At 37.5% G+C, this 22,402-nt stretch overlaps 1 protein-coding gene across 1 annotated transcript in view; it reads right to left on the bottom strand.

The window, feature by feature from the left end:
• BCL2L13 (BCL2 like 13) overlaps positions 1 to 22,402 on the bottom strand; it is a 38,689-nt gene that overhangs the window by 13,409 nt on the left and 2,878 nt on the right. Inside the window, exons 2-5 of the mRNA XM_082492246.1 lie at positions 19,426 to 19,618; positions 10,082 to 10,192; positions 8,955 to 9,111; positions 5,588 to 5,657 (exon numbers count right to left, since the gene is read on the bottom strand). Of these exons, the coding sequence (XP_082348372.1) occupies positions 5,588 to 5,657; positions 8,955 to 9,111; positions 10,082 to 10,192; positions 19,426 to 19,549 (462 nt within the window). The 5' untranslated portion in view covers positions 19,550 to 19,618. The remainder of the gene's footprint in view (positions 1 to 5,587; positions 5,658 to 8,954; positions 9,112 to 10,081; positions 10,193 to 19,425; positions 19,619 to 22,402) is intronic.

Raw genomic sequence — 22,402 nt, 5'->3', positions numbered from 1 at the left:
AAGAATTCATGTGGTCCAAAGATATCATGGATTATACGCTTCATTTTTGTGAAGACACAAGGCAGAAAAACAATACAATTTGGTTAAGAAAGACGCACTTAATCTCATAAGCAAAACACCACAACCTAACTTGAGAATTTCACTGAACAGGACTGCAGTGCTTTCCTAAACCCCATTTTTTCCCAACACAAGATTCAGGTAAGGAAACAGAACAAGTCCAGAACTAAGTAGCCCAGAAGTGGAAGGATGCAACATTATAAATAGCTTGAAGGGATTATGCATCCAAATTGTATTTAAACAGCAAACTCATACACATTCTTGAATAGATGCACTGCACCAGACAGTCTCTTTAGAAGTTCACACTTGGCTTTCAGACAGGACAGAAACAACCAACTCCTCCCAGCTGCATAACATTACAGACATATTTAAAGTAACAAACACAAACCCCTCTCTTTCCATGTTAAACTCTCCCTCCTACATCAAATTCAACATGTACAGAATTCCCTCCCTCATTTCCTACTCCCATTCCTCCTTCCAAACCTTTTAGTCTTTAGCTCAGCCTTAACCCAAATGTGAATTGCTCTGGAAGCTGCCAGACACTGTGAACCCACCTCCTTCATATTACACAGTTCTAGACACTTCCTTCTGAAATTGTTTTTGTTTGCCTAAACAACATGCAGTTGAACTTATAAACTCTAAATGTATTCTCCTTGAGCAGGCAAGTGGCCCTCTGGGCAAAGTTTATATGCAGCACTTTGCCAAGTTCAGGAAACTGGTATGAATTGAAGCCATTAGCATCTGAAAAAGCACTATTATAATGCAAGAGAAAAATATTTGTAAGTTTTACTGCACCTAGTCTGTCACAACTGCATTGCACATCTGTTCACTTTGCGAATAAGAATAGTTTCACAGCTGCACAAAGCAGATGCAGGCTAATACTACCACTCAGACTGAACTCCAAAAGCCTCCTTCCTTTCCCAGTCTCCTTCTCCTTCAGCCTGATTTTCTTTTCTGCAAATATCCTCCATTACTATTCCCAGAAATCACACTTTAGGATGCAAAACTGAAGGCAGATGAATAGGAAAAAGTAGGCTGGGTTTGAGATTTGTATTAAATTCTGATGGAGTCACACTGAGATGGACAACTGAAAACAGATGGGAGGCTTAAAAATGCCTGTAATCTGATAAATTTAGGACATTCCAGCTGATTAACAACTGAGAGTCCAATACTATGACAGACAGGTTATAGTACTGTTCTGGGAGGAACAGTTAACAATGAACTCACTTAACTAGGAACAAAATGGTGCTTTAATTTTAAAAGCCTTGGGGTTTTTTGAGTTTGTTGTAATTAATCTCAACTCAGAGGCAGAGGAGGTACAAACTTACAGTGCAGAAACATAAGGAGCACGTCAAGGTGAGGCAAGTGTCAGAAGAAACATCAATCTTTTTGGATCAAAGAAAAAAAAGCATGCTGTCAAGACCAGGCATCTTTCAGAGGCTTTGGGCACACCCACATAACTCTACAACAGCATGAACATTGAGATCTCAAAATATTTGACATTTACTTTAAGCTGAAGGCAAGAGAAACAAAGGCAAAAGAAGCTTCTTAGGAAATGAAGAGAGCTCAAATGTTGGCGTACTGAACATGACTGTCGCCTTCCTCCTTTGCCAACTTAAATATATAATCCATCCACTCCTCCCAAATTTAGCAAGTCTCTGCAGGCCTCAGAAGTGAGGGACCAAAGTCAGACTCTTAATACCAGTCTCGTGCAGAGCCACAAACACCACCTGGTTCTCCTTTCCCACTGATGTTATTGACACTTCTGCCTTTGAGACTGGAGGAACAGGTTCGCATGATACTGTCCCTAAATTCATTTAAGAAATTACCTTCACAGCACTTCCATAAAGGTTAACAACAGCTTTCTGTACATAAGAGTAGTTATGTGAATGGTGATGAAGTTTAACTAGAGCAAAGTAAAAATACAGCTTTAGCAATTCAAAGCAACTGCAATTCCCTCCACCAGTACGCCTGGGAAGAAACAGTAGGGGCTGTTTATATTTTGACTGAAGAAAAACATATACAATATCAAGCACAGCATGCCAGAAAATAGTTGGCAGGAGAAAACTTCTAGGGTATCATTAAAAAAAACTACTGTACTATCAGAATATTTCTGATTGAGTAAATGAAAAATTTCTGTGAATTATACTATTGCAATCCCATAGTACAATATTACAAATTCAAAAATGCAAAAAAAAAATTACAAAGAAAGTTCAGACACTTTGAAGAAGCTATCCAAAGTAATTGCCACTTCTGTGTGCCTTTTGACTATTTCAACATAAAATTCAAATAATTCTTTATTATTTCTTACATTTTTGTTGTATTATTATTTGGCTCCAATTATCAGTAAAAATGGGACAGTAAGATGACTGCTAACCTACTTATCAGTTCAGGTTACTCTCAATACGAATATTTTTTATCCCTTTATCTGATACATGATAGTGGGATTATGTATTTTGGAGTATGTATACAATATTCAATTTTAAGCAAAACCCATAAAAACTCAGCAGTGGAGTATTTCAATTTTTATTACATTTATTTTATTACAGAAATATAATTTGCCCTAAGTTTGAGGTGGTTTTGTTTTGTTTTAAAGAGCCTTATTTCAAATACAAGGTGAAGGCTCCTTGTCTTTACAGAATTCAACATCATGCCTGTTATTTTCACTTCACAATTTCTGAGAAATACATGAAATAATTTCTTTTCCTGTATTTTTTTAACTGAATACCAGCACTACTAACACTGTGGGTAAACTTTGCTTCTGTGGGATGTTAATGGAAGAACTTATGTTCCTATGTATTAGTTTACCCTGGAATACTTCCCCATTCAGATCGATATTCATGTTTTAGTGACTGAAAACACTCCTTTACATCCCACATTATAGTCAGTTAACCAAATCTCTTCAGCCATTCAAACAAACCACTGCACTCTGGAAAAGATCCACATTTTTAAACAGAAAAAGTAACTGCTATATTTAGAAGTGTCTTCTTTCTGCTCAGGCCTATATAACGAATAGGTTCTTCGAAAACTGATATGACTAAAAATGAGACCTTCCCAATTGTAAACCAGACAGATCAAGCCTTTGTTCGCGTTCAACCTCCAACCAGCTACCCAGCTAGGTAATCCAGTGCCTCCCAGAAGTACACGCTTACCTGTATGCCATGTTTCTCGTACACATAACATCAAGCAAGATTTGCAAAGACTACTTTGAGTCTGCTTTATGCCACAGAGATATTGGGCCTTTAAGCGATCAGTGTGGCTTTCTGAGTGCATCACATTCAATATATTAAATAGGTGGGGCCTTTATATATACATATGCTACAATAATACATACCTACAACAGAAATTCAGAAATTCAAAGCAAGACTTTATATACTAGTTCATAGGCTACTGAAAGCAAAAAGAGCACCTTGCTGTGCAAGACGCTACTACTGAGCACAACAGATACAGCTTACATGTAACTGAAAACACATTCCATCTACTAGCTTCAGTTGTTTTATTTCTTCTAGTCTGGATCAAACCATAAGCCCTGATTACGCAGAATTCTGCCTGTGGGAAGGTATTTCCACATTTTTCAATCCTTTGACATCTGCCACAGCACAGCTACTGTTCATCTTCAATTTCTGCTCCACCCAAGAAACTACAGGATATGTAACAGCTGTGAGCATGTAATGGGGAGTGATTTATTATTCTGTTCAGCTAGCTCAGCTAGCTGTAGGTTTTCTTATTATTTAGTCATAAAAGGCAGTAAGCTTCAGTTCTCCTGAGAGAGTCGATTTATATATACACCCTTCAGTTTTTCGCTAACTTGTGGCCAAGCACAGTCGCATTTTGCTGCTGCTGCTGCATGCCTGCTAATCAGACCTAATCCTATGTCTATTTATGGCTACATTTTAAAATTATTTTTCTAACAGCTTCTTTAGAGTGAAAATTAAGCTAAGTTGAGGTTGGAGGAAAGATACCTAGATCTATTCTGTTATAAAATACAATTCTGATGAAGATGATAAAGGAATTTAGAAGGAAATGAAAACAACACAAATGTATTCCATCTCCTCAAAACAAGTATTATTAAAGGAACTGCTGGGCATTCCTGAAGCATCAAGCTACCATGAAAACAATACAAACAGATGCTGTATTATTCTACAAAATTTCAATTCTGGTTTGCTTGTGGACTATAGGTTCTGTAGCAACAAACGTTACAGGTAAGCAAAGATGATGGCAAAGATATCTTTTCATATTTTCAATGACAAGCTGATGGGGATCAAAGCCACAGGGGCTGCGCAAATGTAGCAGCAATGAAGGCTAAATCATAAACCCCCAGATGCAGCCAATCCATCCACCCAGGGCTGTATCTTCAAGAGGTGAGTACCAACAGCTACGGAGACGTAGTAGGCAACTGACAAGCTCTATCCACATCCTCCCTTGCCAACTGAGCCACAATGACTGGGTTTATGCTTGTTTTTAGTTTTTGCCAACTGAAAAGTAAAATGTGCTAGCTTAAGACACCTTCTTGATAATCAGATTTCATGGTTGTTTAAACTAAAACGCTATGAATCACAAGATGATAAACTGAAAGAACACATGCGCCAATTATAATTGCTGAAGCCACAGGCAGTAACTTGTCAAGCAACATTTAATAAACTGCTTTAAAAGTCCCACACCCTTGGTTAGATGATCAGTTTCTGAAGTAAGCAGGAAAATCTAGTTAAGGAAAAGTATTTCCGGAAAAAATAATTAAAGAGGGGAAAAAAGATTTCTTGCTCTATTTTAAATTTAAGACTAAATTTTAACACTCAATTTGTTGAGTGAAATTTGCAAGTAGTTATTTTATCCTTTAATTCTTTTTCTGATGCCCACTGAACCCATCAGAGAAAGATTAAGATGATGAATTTGGATGATTAATGAAAGATGAATCTGGGAACAGTAATTATACTCATTCTACATTAAAACATAAGATAGTTCATTTACAGATTTGCATTTTGTTTTAAAAAGAAGCTTCAGTTCTTTTGAGGTAAGTACTCCTGAAAGCAGGTAGGCATCTTTATGTTTTCTGAACAATTTAAATGTTGTGAAGATATTATCAATTTTTACTTTCACTAAGTTTAGCACTTTTTTTAACATATACTTTGAACCTGAGATAGGAGCAAAGAAACAGCAGAGAAATATTATTAAAACACCTGTCTCAGATTTCATTACAAAACTGCTAAAGAAAGAAATCTCTCTTGGGAATTTAAAAACGTTTAATGATTATTTTTTAAAAAATATGTCAAGCAACAACTCTAACTTTTCATTTTACAGTAATAAAGGAAGATTGACCTAATACTTCATTAGATAATTTCTGGCTAAATTATCTAAAAACTACGTATTATGTCCACATCTACCATTCTGAGAGTGAAAGTTATGTCATACTAAAACCAAGTGTGTTCTTTTTATTCTTGGTCCTCTGAGAAGCATAACTGTACCTAGTAAAAACACTGCGGACATCAAATAGATGCCAGAGATATCAAAGTGAAAGTCACTTATTTGGTACCTTGTTCCATCCAGTGGCATGAGCAGCTGTCTCTTGTGTGCGCTCTCGATATTCTTGATATGTCACCGGCCTGCAGAAGTTAAACACTGAAAGTTATAAAAGGAAACAAAAGAACAAGAATAAAATAAAATTCTCAGTTTCCAGAGAACAAAATATTTTCACATGTATTACAGCAAATAATTTTCAAGAGCTAACAAGTCTCATGTTTCAGGACATAAAACACTAGAAACAAGTAGGGTCAGGAAGGCATCACCTTCTCCCAGTTACACAATTTCATATAATTGTTTAAGTGAATTTCATAATAATTTGATACTCTACAACTTAAAGGACATTCGATAAGGAGGTTCTCTGATATGCTACCAAAATTTCTAAGCTCTTGCATATAATTTTTATATTCTAAGACTTTAAGGACAGAAAATTCCACTATGAAATTCATGTGTGAGATAAAGGCCAATAAAAAATATAGGCTATGAACCAACACAGACTGCTTGACTGCATTAACATTATGTTAGAATTAATGCCTTTATTTGCAAGAAACAGCACTCCTGATCACAAAACCCCTTTTGTATTTCAGTAGATACCTCTATTTTAGATTTATCATATCTCTGCTTCTTTGAATTGGGATGATAAAATTCCTCTCTTACATACTGTATGATCTTGGAGGAAAAGTATCTTAGAGTCAGTAACAATAAAGACTTTCTGTCAAGTGACAGAAGATGTGCTGCTTCAAAATAAGTTGTCCTGAGCCGGATCATAACAAAAGGCAAGTTCAGACTTTAGTTTAAGGGAAGTAACAGTAACTGGAATTGGACAGATGACTGCTTATTGAACTCCAAGAATCTGTCATGATCTAACAGCCTACTGTACCATAACAGACTTGTTTATACGCATGTAAAAAGGACAGGAAAATATACGCAAAATAAATAAGTATTGCATCAAATAGCACTACTGTAGCAAACGTGGGCAAAAGAACAGAGTTAAAGCACACTGGGAAAAACATCATTTGGGTTTGTCATTTTAAGTGCATTCTCTTCCTTTGTACATTAGTTCCTTTAAAACGCAAATCCAAATCAATCAGTGGGATGAGAACAGCAACAGCAGCTGCAGGAAGGATATTATCAAGAGATTAAACAGTGGCTCTGGTTTGCCTTATGAAAAGGCATGCGTGTCAACATGTTTTCACAAGCATTTCAGACTTTATATATATGTGCGTATGTATGCATATAAATAAAAAAAAATACTTAGAACGCAAATATTTTCCCACAGAAAACACAAGAAGCCTAAACCATCAGGCTACTAACAAGCTAGAACCACTTAATTGTCAAACACCTCATCTGAGGAACCTTCCAAAACCAATCAACCTAGAGTGCACCAGTTATGACTCCTCAATGTCAAACAGTCAGCCAATTATCTACAACCTTTAAGACATTTAAACTTAAAATGCTGTTATTTCAATTTCCCATTTTAGACACACAAAAAGGATGGGTTGCAAGGCTTATTGCTAATTTTCCGACTTCTTGCCAGTCTGGTTTTTTACTGTGTCATGAGGTATTTATCAAAACCTCAGCTCTTCAGAAGATACTAAGTACAAGTTTTTAAGGTCACATGGGACAAATGCCTGGCTTGTAAAGGCAGATAAGCTTCTGCCATTTCTGGAGGTACACACTAGCATAACTTTTGCCACTTAAGGAGAAACTTGTACCCCACATACTCTTTTCTGTGAATAAGCAATTGTTAGTTTACACAATACTGAGCTTACTTTTTGACCCTATAGAAACTGCATATAGAAGCAGACAGACTATATATTAGTTTCTCAAAGTTAAATGGTGAGTTGCATAGTGTACTTTTCCCTTGGAGATTCACAGAAAAAGAGACAATCATCTTCATCTGTCTGGTCCGATGTTACATGGCACCTTTGCTGTGAAATCCAGGTCAGAGTCATAGAATCATAGGATGGTTTAGGTTAGAAGGGACCTTTAAAGATCACGGGTAGGGATATCGTTCACTACATCAGGTTGCCCAAAGCACTGTCCCACCTGACTTTGAACAGTCAGTTTTACATTATATTGGTCACAAAATGTCAACCCTTAGTTGATGACTAGGGAGCTAGTTAAGGAATCACTGAATGGTTGAGTTTGGAAGGCAACATTGGAGAACATCCTGTCCAACGACCCTGCTCAAGCAGGGTCTCCTACAGCAGGCTGCCCAGGACCATGCCCAGACAGCCTTTGAATATCCCCAAGGATGGAGACTCCACAACCCCTCTGGGCAGCCAATGTCAGTGCTCAGTCACCCTCATAATGAAAAGGTGTTTCCTGATGTTCAGATGGGATGACCTCCAAAATTTGTAATCTTCCAGAAGCCTGCCACAAAGAGTATTACCTTCATGAGGGCATGAGATGCTTCTCCAATGCACGTACGGAAGGCTTAAGCCCCATGCACCAGAAAGTATACACTAGGCACCGATATCTAGACTTCCAGTATCTTGTTGTCTTGTTGTTCAAACAGTTCATCAAAGCCACACAAACTCTGAAATAATACTAGAGATTCTCAGCTTCTTCTGAGCCATATTATTTAAACCAATCTACAAAACGTAGACTCAGATAGCTATTTGCTTATGTTGCCTTCATAACTGCATTTATGTAACTGCCCCTAAAGTAGCACCTTCCAGCTCTCTACAAATACATTTTGGAGGTCACTCAGAACAGCCAGAAGTAGTTCATGTGGATCCATTAAAATCAGGCTTGTAGTTTACAATAGAAACCCAAGCAACCATAAAATTTTACCAATTTGCAAGACATTAATCAAGATACTAGCATGCCAAGTACAATGTGCTATTTAAGCAATAAGCTTAAACTGGCAGGACAGCTCTTAAGGCACCACAGTTAGCCCACGGGCCCACATTTGCTTCAGATGTGTAGCTTAATAGTCATCATAAAACATCTAACTACTGTCCTTTCAGGGAAACTCTCCCACTCATCTTGAGCCAGACTACAAACAAACCTTCAGCTTCACTCTTAACTATAAAGTAAAAGAAGTTTATCTGGCTACAGCCCAGAATTCATGAAATTGGCAATGGCAGCTGCCAGCTGCTAGTTTCACCAGCAACTCAAACTACTTGAATTAGTCTCAGAAGTTGAATGATAAAAGATTAGAAAAATTTCAGAACTTACATTAATGCACAGAGCAAATACCAGAAAGAAGCATTTGCACAGTACAACACAAAACAAATAAAACCCAGCCAGATAAAGGAACATTGAAAAAGAAAGAAATCCAATACAAAATGTAGTCCCATATTGAGCATTTCAGCAGCACTCACAATGCAATAAGAAGCACATTCCCTTTAAAAAAGCAAATGGAAACTCACTTGCTAAGCAAGCTCTGCAGTGCTTTGTGCAGATGTTCTTTCAGTTCCTGGGACACTTTCTCCCCCAAATGAGCCAGGCAGTCTTCTATCGAGCTCTCTGGATTGGCAGGACTGAACACTGGGGAAGTGTGGCAGTCAAATCCTGTAGTGGTAAATGCTGAGAGAAAAAAGTATACTAAATAAAATATAATAGATTCATATAAGAACATCAGCAGTCTCAAATTTCTTATCCTACCAGTTAACACAATTTACATGAGGGACGAAGAAATCACAACTCTATAGTTAAAACATGCTATGAACAAACCGTAGTAAAACAAGCATGGTCCAAATATATTCTGGAAGTGGTACTTTGAACTACATTTCCCCTCCAGCTCTTATTTCACAACTACATCCTAACCAGCAAGTTAGCTGAATGTGCAACTATTCTCAACTTTAAACTGATGCCAACCCTGACGGAGCAGCAAAGAGAGCCTCTTTTCCATGGTAAAATTTCCCCACACATGGATGTGCCTGCAGCAATACTAGAGTATCATTTTTTAAATAATATTTTGTTTATATAACCTTTTCCTTCTCAGTTTAAAACTTCTAAGAATGGTCTGTATGGACGAATGCAAACAGCTCTAGAACCTTTCTACTTCAAATTTCCAATTTGCAACACACAGGCATAGCAAAGATTGTTTCCAAACCATGCCTTGTTAGGAGTCCTATAAAAGCCACATCTACAGGTCAAAGCACATCACATCACAAAAAATAAACCTAGTGGAAGTGAGAAATCTGATGGTTTAAGTCCACACTCCTCTGAATATTAGCCGCCAAAGAATGATTTCACTCCTGTCATCAACTGGAGCAGCTTCAGGGCTGCTTACATTTCATTATTTATAGTAGCCTATTAAATGTCATTCAATTGTTTGCTTTGGCTAGACTCCACCACTCCAAATGGTAACGTTTAACTATTTTCCTTCACGTGACAAGGTGTAGAAATCTTGGGGGGGGGGGGGGGGGGGGGGTAGGAGGGTAAAGAGATTCAATGCTTCCAAAAACCTCTTTAACTAGAGTACCTGTTACAAATTAACTACCCTTATAGTGCACAGAGATTATTGATTGAAATGGGAAAATCTGAAGAACACCTTCCAAGATTTCTTCATCAAGACGTTTTAGCTCCTCCTCGATTTCTATTTTAATCTTCTCCAAAGCCTCCTTCTCCAAAGCATGTTGTGCCATAAGCTGTTGTTGAGTCCCTAAAAGAAACAAAAGAAATTATTCATAGTTATTTCAAATAAGGTAGATAATGGAACACGATATAGAAATATTAACTATAAAGGAATTCAAGGTGAAAGTTCTATTTGAGACAGCAACATAGAAACTATTATCCCTTAAGGGCACTTATTACAAAAGTCTTATTATATGAACCCAGAAACACATAACTTCCCCACCTATTCAAGATAGAATAGGTGCTTTAAATATGAATACATTAAAAAAAAAAAATAGAACTGTAAAGCCACAAACAGAATATATAACAGCTTTAAAAACAAACTTATCTTAAATTTAAGACCAAAATCAAACCAAGGCACATAAATAACCAGTCATTAAAACTACATGCTGTAGTTTGGGATCACAAATACATATTCTGTGTGCTGAATCTAGATATTTGGTAACAAGAAGTTGCTTCAGCCATATGATTCAGGATTATATAGACTCTCAATCATCTTGATTATCATGCTGTAGCAAAACAGAGACATAAAACTATTTCCAAACAAGCCAAAGTATTTAAAACATTTGAATCTTTAAGGAACTGCCTGCTGAATGTCAACCTTTCCAATATAAGGCCATATGACAAGGTACTCAAGTAACTGTTTTATGGGATGGGTACTAATGGAAAGACTACATGTCTGGGACAGAGTTCCAGCGCAAAACTCTTGCTATTTAGCTGCTTTTTCTTTGTATTTGCTCATCTTTATTTCTTCCATCAGCTTTCAAGCATGTCTTCAAATCCCATTCTTAAAGCACACTACAATAAGTGTTCCATTAACCGCTGTCTTATTTTCACCAAACATCACTGAATCAACAGCCTACCACTGAAATTTTCTTCTTCCTTTTTTTCAATTTCTTAAAACATCCCACAAAGATAAAATGGGTCTCTGTTATATCCACGTGAATATAAAAGTGAATTTTGTATCAACTTACTTTGAAAATAAATAAATAAACAAATAAAATTAACCACAAAACTTCCCTTTGCTAAGTAATCCCCCTTCCAGCCATTTCCTTCCCCAAGTTTTGGGTGAGTTATCAGTCTTCATTAGCCCCGCACTCTGCTACTTTCAACAGTATCAGTGATTGGGTTACCCAAAACACATTTTCTTAGCTCTCTTACTTCTGAATATTCCTTAGAATTCTTTTTTAGGACTTCATGTCCTCTCATGCCCATGATTTAAACACCATCTCCTGGCCAACTTTCTGACAATGTTGCCCATGTCCACTGTTTCTTACTCACGCATCCAAATACTGACCTATCTCCAACCTATCTCACCTTTTCTTCACCTACACCAACTGCCTACAGCTCCACCTGGGCATCTAGACATCGTTCTTCTCCACAGATGTTCTTCACTCAGTTGAAGAAAATGAAAAGGGAAAGGATTTATATCTGTAATGTTGGTATCATCTGACTTCATTTCCTCCTCACCACCTGTATTTCACATCCAAATCTTTGGCTAAGTCCTGCAACATCCAGTGCAGCTTTCTGGCATGTCTTCATTCCTGTTTTGAAGATACTAAATCATAATTTGGTGGTCTTATGAACAACTGCCTATGTTCTTTGGTTCATCCTATTTAAATCTGCTTGAACTCCAAGTGTTGTATCGCCTTCCCCTTTCCTCCATAATGGACATATAATATCACCACTTTTCATTTCAGGGTGTGTGAAAACCATAAAAGCAATGATACTAGTTAACACACACAGATGTGTAGCAAAGTATACTATGCATTTTGTGTATTTAAAAAACCACTAGACAATAAGCTTGCAAGGTCTCCTACATTTGAAAAATAAGTTAAAAATCAACAGAATCAACCCACTGAATGTGTGCTAATGCTTAAAAACTCAGCACTCAGTAGATACCTGAGAGACAAAATCTTTCTAAACTGACGTAAAAGTCAGTGTAAAATGTTTACATTTATTTATGTGAACAGTTTAATGGAACAACAAATAGTTTAATTCCATTTTACTTAACCACATAGTGAGATCATCACCACTATGTTCAGAATAACTTTATTTAGCTTCTTAAATCCCTGCTCAAACAGCCTCTCTTTGCCACTCTGAAGAATAAATTCCAGAGAGGAGCAAACTGTTCCTCCTTTTGGTTAATGAACAGACACTCACTAATGCCTTGTCAGTCCCTTTAAGGTCTCCTCTTTGAACAACCGAACCACTGCTTCACAGTCAAGCGCAACAAGTACATGCAAGTACAAACTCTTATTTTAACCTGTGCTTCACCCTGTATACGGAAGGGATGAGGGTATTCAGAAGAGCACCCGTTCTCACGGGACTAATGTGATGATGATCACACATGACAAGCTGTCATACTTGATAATAAGTCACCCGGAAAATGGAAGGAAGAGAAATTCCATTGCTGCCAGTGTACAAAAGAGCTGTTTAGATAATCAGTGCTACAGTCAATGGTTTCCATCTCGTAACACCCACAACTTTGCAGCAGCTGCTGATTCCAATAGCACCTGACTATTTAGTTGTGCCAAAACATCAAAAACCCACACCTCCCGGACCAGTGACTTTGCACTGTTTATTCCCCTAATTATCAATGGACTTCAGCTTTCTGCATCTCCTGTATGTTGACCACTACCAACAGAAATTGCACCCAGTGTTGGGAGAACAGCATATTCCAACAGCAAACGTCCTAAGCGAGTGGTACCTTTTTCCTTTAGGCAGCTTCCAAGTCAGTTTGCAAATAGGTAGAATAAAACACTAAAAATAGCTTCTAGTAAATGAGAACATATTTTCATTGTTTAAGAATGCAAATGGTCACACCACAAATGGCACTTGTAAGATCCATAGACATTTAATGCTTTTCTATGCTGAAAAAATGGGTTTGCCTATTATGGGCTTTTGGGAAACTGACTCTGAAAGGCCTTTTCCCAACCCAAAGACACAACAAACCTCTGTTACAGTCTTACACAAAGAAGTTAGTGCATTCTACTTTCTATTTATGGAATAAATGTTCCCTGTTGCACAAGTGTGTTCTTGTTAAGATTTTGTTTTTCAGGTATTTGGAGGCAACCGGCAAAGTAGGGGAAAACGTATTCTAAAAGTTCATCAAGGACTGCATTACAATCAGTGTTATGACTACTAAAGAACTGTAAAACTCTGACAATAAGGCCATTTTAGTAACAATTTAGTAACAATACAAGACTAACCCGTTCCCCAGGTTTGATCCCAGGAGGAGGAGGGATGGGAAATCATTCATCAGAGCTCGAGAGCCTTCACATCTGATTCTACAGTGTTTGTGTCAAACTATGGCTAACAAGAGATAATGGCAACTGTACGGAGAGACTAAAAAGGTGTTATGCCTTTTTAGTTCAAGTGAATGTAGGGTGAATGAAGAAGCCATTGATGTCACAGATTGTTCCTGATTTTTTTTTTGTTTTATGCTTGTAATTTTAATTTACCGATATTTCTGTCTCCAAGTTCTCCTAGGCCTCTATATTAACTTCTGTATAGTCAACATTGACTTAAAAATTTACTTTCACCATGATTCTACTATTTCTTTAACATCTCAGACTTTTTAAAACAATGAGAACAAGCAAGAGTCTAAAATTTCTGTAAGCACTGAGAAGTGACAAAAATACACGAAAACTCTCTACAAACATATTTATGTTTCCTTTAACAAAAAGTATATCCATTACCCAAGTGAACTCCAGAACACATAGATGTAGCCCTTGATTTGAGAAATGTTTAAAAGCTCTTTATAAACCATAAGAAGGCTCATCTTAAGAGAAACTACAGAAGTCCAAAATATTAAGAACTAAGGAGAAACAAGACATTGCCAACTAGCAGACTTTTTTTTTTTTTGTGGGCATAGAGGAGGGTTAATTAATTCACATTCCTGGAGGGACCACCTCTTACTTCTCCAAGTCAGCCCCCAAAAACTCCCTTTCCTTGCCTCAGTTCAGCAAATACCTCCCTCATTACCACGAACTGGATTGGTCTGACCCACAACATGTACCTTTTCAGACAAAGTAGCTATGTTTTGCCCTAAGAGGAAAGTTTCTAAGGATTGAGTTATTCATCTAAGCTAAAACCACTTCAAAAACTCCTTCATTTCCTACAGAACAACAGTAGGTACTATGAAGGGTAAGTCAAGATACAGGGATAGAGTACGAAAAAAACCAAGATACTCTGCAACAGCCACTCCAAGTGTCACCTGATAACAATAAATCTTGCAACGACAGGAATCCAACCCGTGATGGTCAAAACCATATAAGAGGCACTACTGTTAGATATGGGATGGCAACAAAGGAGCCTTGAGCTCACCCACAATGCATGAAACCTGACCATCTCTGCCTATCTGCACATCCTGAGATGTAACAGAGTTCACTTCTAACCGAAGCAAGTGAAAAAATAAATGTAAAATCCATTTCTCCCAGTAACAGTTCAACACTGCTCAGCTGTAAGAAATTTGTGTTGGAAACCACTAAAATGCCTTCATCACTGTCTATATACAGTACTTCATACAGTAATTCCAAATCAGATTATAAATGGTCAAAAGAACACTGTGCATGATAATTGGGTTAAAGAACTCTGGATAGCACGCACCTCAGGGAAACTGTAAAACTGCCAAAACCTTGTTCACCTCTTGAGTAATCTATGCCACCATGCAGTAGTGGCAGTGACTATAAATCTTCCAGATGCTATGTGAGCTAAGGGATTATTTAAGATTTCTCATTCTGTCAAGGAAAACACAGAAGAACTTACTTTCCTTCAGAATCTTTGTTATAGCCACAGGCTTATGGGATGGGGTCAAACCACAGGGAAGTAGATTAAAAAACAGAAATACACTAAAAGTTACTCCTTGATGAAACAAAATGAAGCATTTATAATAAAATATACTGAATCACAAAAACAAAGTACTTTGACTCACTTAAACAGTAAGTAGTACTAACTGAAGCAGACCGGAATCTTCTATAATGAGCATGAACTTCAGGGGGAAAAATGTAGAAATGTTTTCCAATACTTGGTATTTATTTTCTGTATATGAACCAATAGTTATAGATACTATAAGAGTTATGAAAAAACACTAAAGCATCTCTCCACAATCTAATGAACAGATAACTGAGAGCTTCTACACATTTCAAGTAATTGTACTCATCTGTTGCCTAAAACCACGTGAACTTAAGCAGATGATATCTTATCGTGTGTGCTTTATCAGATTTACCCAGGCAATTTGTATTGTTCACCTACCTGAAAACCTACCAAAAAGTAACAGAATTTACTGCTAATGGACTTTGCTTTAAATAAACTGAAGTGAGTGCCATGCAGAATCACTATTCTGCCAGAACTGTAATAGCAATTATCTCTCAAATTATTGCCCAGTTAAATTTTCTGGATTTTCCTCTGGAAACACTGAAATCCACTACAGAATACTACACTGAAATCAACTACAGAATACTATAGAGACGTAATGTTAAAAGATTGGTTTGTCCAATAAAACTGTCATTTCTTTAAGAGCCTGGAATACTGGATGGTTCTCTCTGAAGTCCCTGCACAGAAGAGAAGCTATCTAAAAATTTCAAAGTTGTTGACTTAGATCAGCCTTCTTTGCTTGAAGCCAGAAGTGGTTTTAGCTCTTGTAATTGAAGCCATCTTTCTTGCTACAAAATCAAGACCAACCAAGAGATCCAAAAGGAAATACATTGAGGTAATTTTCCATGTAATTTGTCTGAGTTTTCTCTTCACTAAATAAGATCCCTCCGAAAACCACTGGTCTTGTAATGCATATTATGTCCGCAAAAAAATGAGAAGTAACTTGAAATCTAACAAATATCTTAAAGATTTACTCTTATCTGAGCATCTGAGTTTTTGAAACAAAAAGACATGTATCAGAAAGAGAACTCCCGTATGAAATGCAGGAAAGCAGAGGTTTGGGGGAGATGACTGTAGGAGGAAAGGGAGGGGAATGGCCATAAGCATTCATTTCTCCTACTAGTTCTAGCAGAGATAAAATAGTTCCACTCCTGTTGGGAAAGATTGCTTTTTTGATTGTTTTTTTGACCCATCAAATACATTCTCTAGTTTAACAGGAGAGATGAAACTTCACTGAAACCTGTGAGACTGCTGTAGAAGGAGACCCAAGGGAGGTACAGAAATACTAACTACACCTAGTGTGCCTTATTTCTCCATGTTATGTATACATGCAATGGAAAGGGAGAAGATCCTCCAGCTGGTGCTACAAGGTGGCCATAATCAGTATCCTGCTCTAAACCGCCCCCTAGAGGAGTCCCTCACCCTCCTATACCAAAGGAGACAGGAGACTAACAAGTGAGGACAAAGCCAGCCTTCCTGGATATTCCCCTTATATTATAATATGATACAGAAATCAGACAAAGAGTAAGGACCTATATGGATCTAAGAAAAATACATGAAGGGAAAGTACCATATACCACAGTCAATACCTCATATGAATGAAACATAAAATTAAGAAGTGTTCTGCAACTAAAATAGAAAGCAGCAATAGTAAAACGTCACTGCTTCAATTGTTTCCCATGAAAGGTCTGTCAGCACAATAACCAAATTAAAGCAAAATAAGATAAAGTGTCAGGTACTTCGTATTAGAATCCTCTCAGTTCATAAATCAACAGTGTTCAGCCATAGAAAGACTACTGACCAGCGTTTTAAAGTACCACAAAAATCATCAATGAAAGGAACTTGGGATCAGTCAAGATATTGTATCAACGGTTGATGACAGTGCTTGAAAAACACACTGACAAGCATGCTGTAATGTCATACTGTTATTATCCCTCATATATCTTCGTTACCAAAACCCAGAAGTTTCCTCATCATGATGGGATTCTACAGAACAACTATTAATTTTCGTTTACTGGCTTTCACATCTCTCTTGTTCTAGACAGGTTTCTCAGACCACGCTTGTTACTGTAATACCCAGCTACCTTCCAGCAGTGCATTAGGCAGTGCAGGTAATATCCATTATAGACTGCTGCTTCTTTCACTGTCTCCCTAGGGGAGAATATAGAGCATATACAGCAGAGTGCTTTGGTACAGCTCTCTGCAAGCAGGCATCAGCCACGTGCCGGACAAGAAGACGACACAGACTGTATATATAATATAAACTACTTAATATTCCAAAAAGATGCAGAGAAAACTTCAAAATAAACACACGGCTGTTACCACACATATGCTGGGAGTGCAGCTGAAATAACCATGCAATTACAAGCAATGAGAGAAGAAGTAGGAGAAAAGATCTTTAAAAAGTAACTGTCAGACAAATGAGAGCTGTTGGAAGCATGGAAAGCGGAAAAGCGAGTTAGGAAAGAATTAAACAATCCTGAAACAGGAGTGTTTGCACTTAGTTCAATAACAGCCTGAAGTCCATCCAAGGCATCACAAAACACAGCGAGAAACGACACAGCAGATTAAAAGTAAGGGAAAATTATTTTATCCAGAAGCTTTGATCAGAAAGCAGTAAAAACACTGAAAGAGATCTAATTACAGTGAAAGATGACCAGGAGAGGAGAAGTTGTGGTCACTGCCTGGTTTTCAGAGTGAGGGTGGGGGAAATGTAGGAGAATTTCCTGCTTAGAAGGAAAGGTTTAGAGCAACAGGGATGAAAGAACAGACTTAGAAAGTATCAACACTTTAGAGTATTTTAATTGCAAATCCAACTACAGCCTGCCGTCACACAAGCCAACATCTAAATAATATCTGAAAAGTAGACTCAACAGTTATCTTTACTCAGGAGCTTAAAAGTCCCCTTAGCTGACTACAAAAATTTTATTTAAGCATTTGTAGCTGCTTCTTTATAAAATTTTAATACTGCTCTTTAAATATTTCTCAGAGGTTTCAGTAATAAGAATCAGTTGAAAGGTTTCCCCTCAATTTCCAAAGATTTCAAAGGTAACTACAGCCAAATTATTAAAAAAAAAAAAAGCTTTAAGACTCAGTTCCCATTCTGAATCTTGCATTTACAGAACAAAACACTCTTCCACATTGTAGCTTTATATGTACTCAATACATTTCCAGTTATAGCCCAGTTATCCCAGATGGGATATTCAGAATGAGATGCTATTGCTAAAATAAGCCCATTTTCCAACAAAGGGTTTTATGAAACAGCATCTTGGCACTAGGGTGCTTCTCCTTCCATTGACCACAGATGCAGTCAAAGTGGAAGTAATAGACATACCTTAAATATACAAAGACTAATTTTACAAATGATATATAATATAACCAGTATATGCTATATGCTTTAGTACCAGACTGATAAAATCATTTGTGTCATAATTTTCATGCTGTCTTTTCTTTTCAGGAGTTTCTCACTTCCATGACAGGTAAGTTCAGTTAATGACAGAGTATGCATTCTTAAATGCTTGTTCAAAAAAAAAAAAAGATTCTAAGATCCTGCAGACTGTCTTCATTTTTTTTCTTTAATACACCTTTCATCAGAATAAGTTCTGAGTCACAGGAACTAAATAGTAGTGACTGAAACGTCATTAACAAGTGACAAGCCACCAAAACAATCTTGACAAACAACATTGTTTAAGTGCTTGCCACCACAACATAAAGCAAATTTTACTACCTAGGTTTAGATGAAACAATCTATCAAACCTCTTTTATTCTGTCTCCTATTTATTTATTTAGCCGCCTGTATGCACAGACCTGTTCTGGAAGAAACATCTGACTCTGACTCCATTCAGTCCTTGACTTCTTAAAAATAAATAAATAAATAGATGCAGCATAGGCCAGGTTAAGCCTCACATCTCTGCACTACCACTGACTGACAACAACAGAAGTGTTAACGTAATAGGGCAAAACTATTTAGCACATGAGATTGCTCAAGTCATCACTCAAGAGTTTATGCCAGTAAATACCACCTCACCCTTGCTTACTTCCACTTGCCTCCCCAAAAAAGCAAGCATGGGCTCAAATTCTCAAGATGGCTCAACAAAGATAATATGTATCCATCCTTCCTAACCTCAAGACAGCTACTAAAACCACTTATTTGCTTCATAAACACCAACCAGCCCTGGCATAGCTCCAATTAAAACAGTAGTCTAAATACAAACTGCTTTGTTTCCATCAGCATATCTTCCCATTATTTTAAATGAATAAAATAAGAGATGCTTTGCACTAAACATCAGGCTAACATTCTCCATCCATGCACAAACAGCTGAAGAACTAATTGCAAATACAGCTTTGTACATAAATAGGTACAGATGGATATGCAAATATTACCTTGAGTTGGAGGAGGAGGAGGATGCTCCTGCGGCTTCTCTTGTGATAAAAGTCCCAGGTAGCTGAGAACTACGTATTTTGTTTCATAGTGAAATCCTACAGGCACAGCAGTAGAGGACGCCATCAGGTTGGCTTGCAATGCGGCAGTGCTCTTATGGGACACGTAGGGTTTTCTCTGGGTAACTGAGGAAGACTGTAAGGAAAGAATAGAGTGTTTTGTTTGTTTTTTTATAAGGCTGCAATAGGTCACGAACTCATACATAACATGGAATTATGTAACAATCATGAAGTAATATCCAGGTTTTTGCCCTGATATCCTATGCATTCTTATTTTAATAAGAACCGTGCAGAGTAAAACCAACTGTCCCCCCAGTCCAGCACCCTGCTCGCCTGCTGCCAGCCAGTGGCATTTCTCACTCTTGCTTGGCATATGCACTCTCACATTAAAGCAAACTGAACAGTTCCTCACCATGTGTTTGCCTCCTAATGCCTCCCAACTCAATCACACACGAAAATACACATGTATTCATGCAAAGAGGTTTTAAGGGATTCTGAAGACTTAGTTAACTACAATTTGAGGTAAAAAGACAGGTTCCGAGGATTCTCTCTCCCCCTAAGCCTCCGATGAGCATTTTCCCAATTCTCTCCTTTCTCAGATTCTCTATTATGATGCTTAAAAATTTTAATGCAGAAAAAGTGACCACAATATCCTCAAATTCATTTTACTGTTCCAGCAGCAATGGAAAACATATGGTCAGCAGACGAAATTCCACATTCATTGTAGGGATTGGAACAACAGATGGTTGTGTGCCCTGGATTTCTCATCCAGACATTAATACTTATAAACCAGAAATCCACACCCAACAGCAACATCTGGCCAAAGAACTTCCCTGTTTTACTTTATTTGTTTTGGCGCTTTTTTCAAACATCCAAATAAGAAATTTTTCCAATAATGAAAAACTAAGATAGAGAGAAAACTAAAAACAGCCATAAAGGACAAGGGGAAAAAAATATCTCGGAAGGCAACATGGAAATGGGGGAAAAGCCATACAACAGATTGAAAGAAAATTTCAGATTAATCAACATCTTTTAGCTCTTTATATTAGGAACAGTCTGGATAACTACTTCCAACGCACAATCTACTTGATGAATCAAATAACAATATTTAGGGCTTTAAGATAAATGCTCAAAATTAAGTTCTCCATCACTTCAAAGAGTCATTCCCAAACAAGTAGTAGTCCACTCTTGGCCATGAGAATGGATGTCTAATTGAAAGGCATGCAGAAAAGTTCATGCTACATAACAGCTACTTAACAGATACCAAAGGAGCTAGACAATTTACTAGTGTCAGAGTGCAGTTACATTTAGAAGAAATATTTAAACCGACTCTAAAGCTTAAAGGAGTTTGAATGAGAAAAATGCTGTATACACAGAATAAGAGTTGGAACACCTCAAGAGAGTTCCTGATTATATTGGAGATGCCTTGAGACTGACAGAGAGAACCATGTTCCCAAACCAAAGCACAATCTGCAAATGAAGCCTCAAGATTAATAATAATAATAATAATAATAGCAAGCAAAAGAAAAGCATTGATCTGTCTAGCTATGCAAGATGTCTGGGCTAACTTCTAACCCCCCTCCTCCCTGGAATGGAATTCAGATTAACAGCAGTACAACTGGTTACTGCGGATAAACAGAACTGTAACTGTGCTGTGGCATGGTTACTGTGCAAGTAGGTAGCTTGGCAAAGAAAAAATTATCTGTCAAACTGAAAGCTGCAAAAGGAAAAGTTGGTGTAAAATTGGGTAAGCGTTTTTTCGTTAATCTTTAGCAACTCTAGTTTCTGAAACTCATTCAGTATTGAAAACAGGAGAGGACTCTTTCTTGAAGACTATACTCTGGAAGCTCTGCCTCTTGCCATGTACTTCAAAATGCATAAAATCTTCTACCAGCAAGATTCAATTAAGTCTTTGCTACCACTTGAACCAAAGTAGTGATTTATATAGGAAGGAACCACTGTTGAAACTTTGAGCCAACACTCATCCCGTTTCCCTTGGAGCAGGAAACCTACATTTACATTGCCTCTTCCATCCCAGAATGCTCTACGGGCAATGTATCATGCTTCAGAAATGTAAGAAATTATAGCAGAGGATAAGCACAGCTTTTGCACAATACACTGCTACCCTGAAGCCACTTCCACAAACTGAGACTTTCATAAAGCAGTGACATTTGGAAAAAATAACTGCTCCGAAGACTTTAGGATCCTTTAGCAATAGATCTGCTCTTTAGATCAGATCCCCAGATGCCATCACCACATCACATCTTCACACCACTAGGTGTGAAAGATGCCATTCACCAAAAAGCAAAAGCTCCCCAGCGCGTTTCAGTTCTGGTTTGTTCAGTAGAGAACCACAGTCCTGAAACCAACACTTGTCTTGCAACGCCTACACAGTGAATGGGAGCCCTTCCAGACAACCTGAACTGTTCTGTCTTGAAAGAATCAGTCTGACGGATGGTCCAGAGACAACCAGACACTACACTGTGGATCAAAGAACAAGTCAGATTATATAACAAAGGTTATTCTTCAAAATATAATTCCAAATCAATGCAGAAAAGGAAAGAAAAAAACTCAATCAAAACAAGCATACCAGCACAGTGATCCATGTGCAACAGAGAGGACTCATTCACGAAAATTTCAGCATGCTTAGCTCAGCACCTCGGGGGGGGGGGGGGAGGGAGAGAGAGAGAGAATCAGACCACAACTTATTTAAATAGTGGTTAATGTTTTCCTGGGAAAAGGATGAAGAAAAAAAGCTTTGGATGAAAAAAAGTAATCACTTCGGTCAATATATTCCGAGAGGTAGATTTATACTGAAATGAGAAGGGAGACTTAAGAACTTGAATGGAAGAAGTATCTTCAACTTCACATAAAAGAATGTCAGACTGGAAAAGCACTTCAGAATCACTAGTCTTCCTTT

This window comes from Vanellus vanellus (genome assembly GCF_965231255.1).
Source record: "Vanellus vanellus genome assembly, chromosome: 1".
Lineage (NCBI taxonomy): Eukaryota > Metazoa > Chordata > Aves > Charadriiformes > Charadriidae > Vanellus > Vanellus vanellus.
The sequence above is the reverse complement of the archived record's forward strand: the minus strand, read 5'-3'. Positions and strand labels throughout refer to the sequence as shown.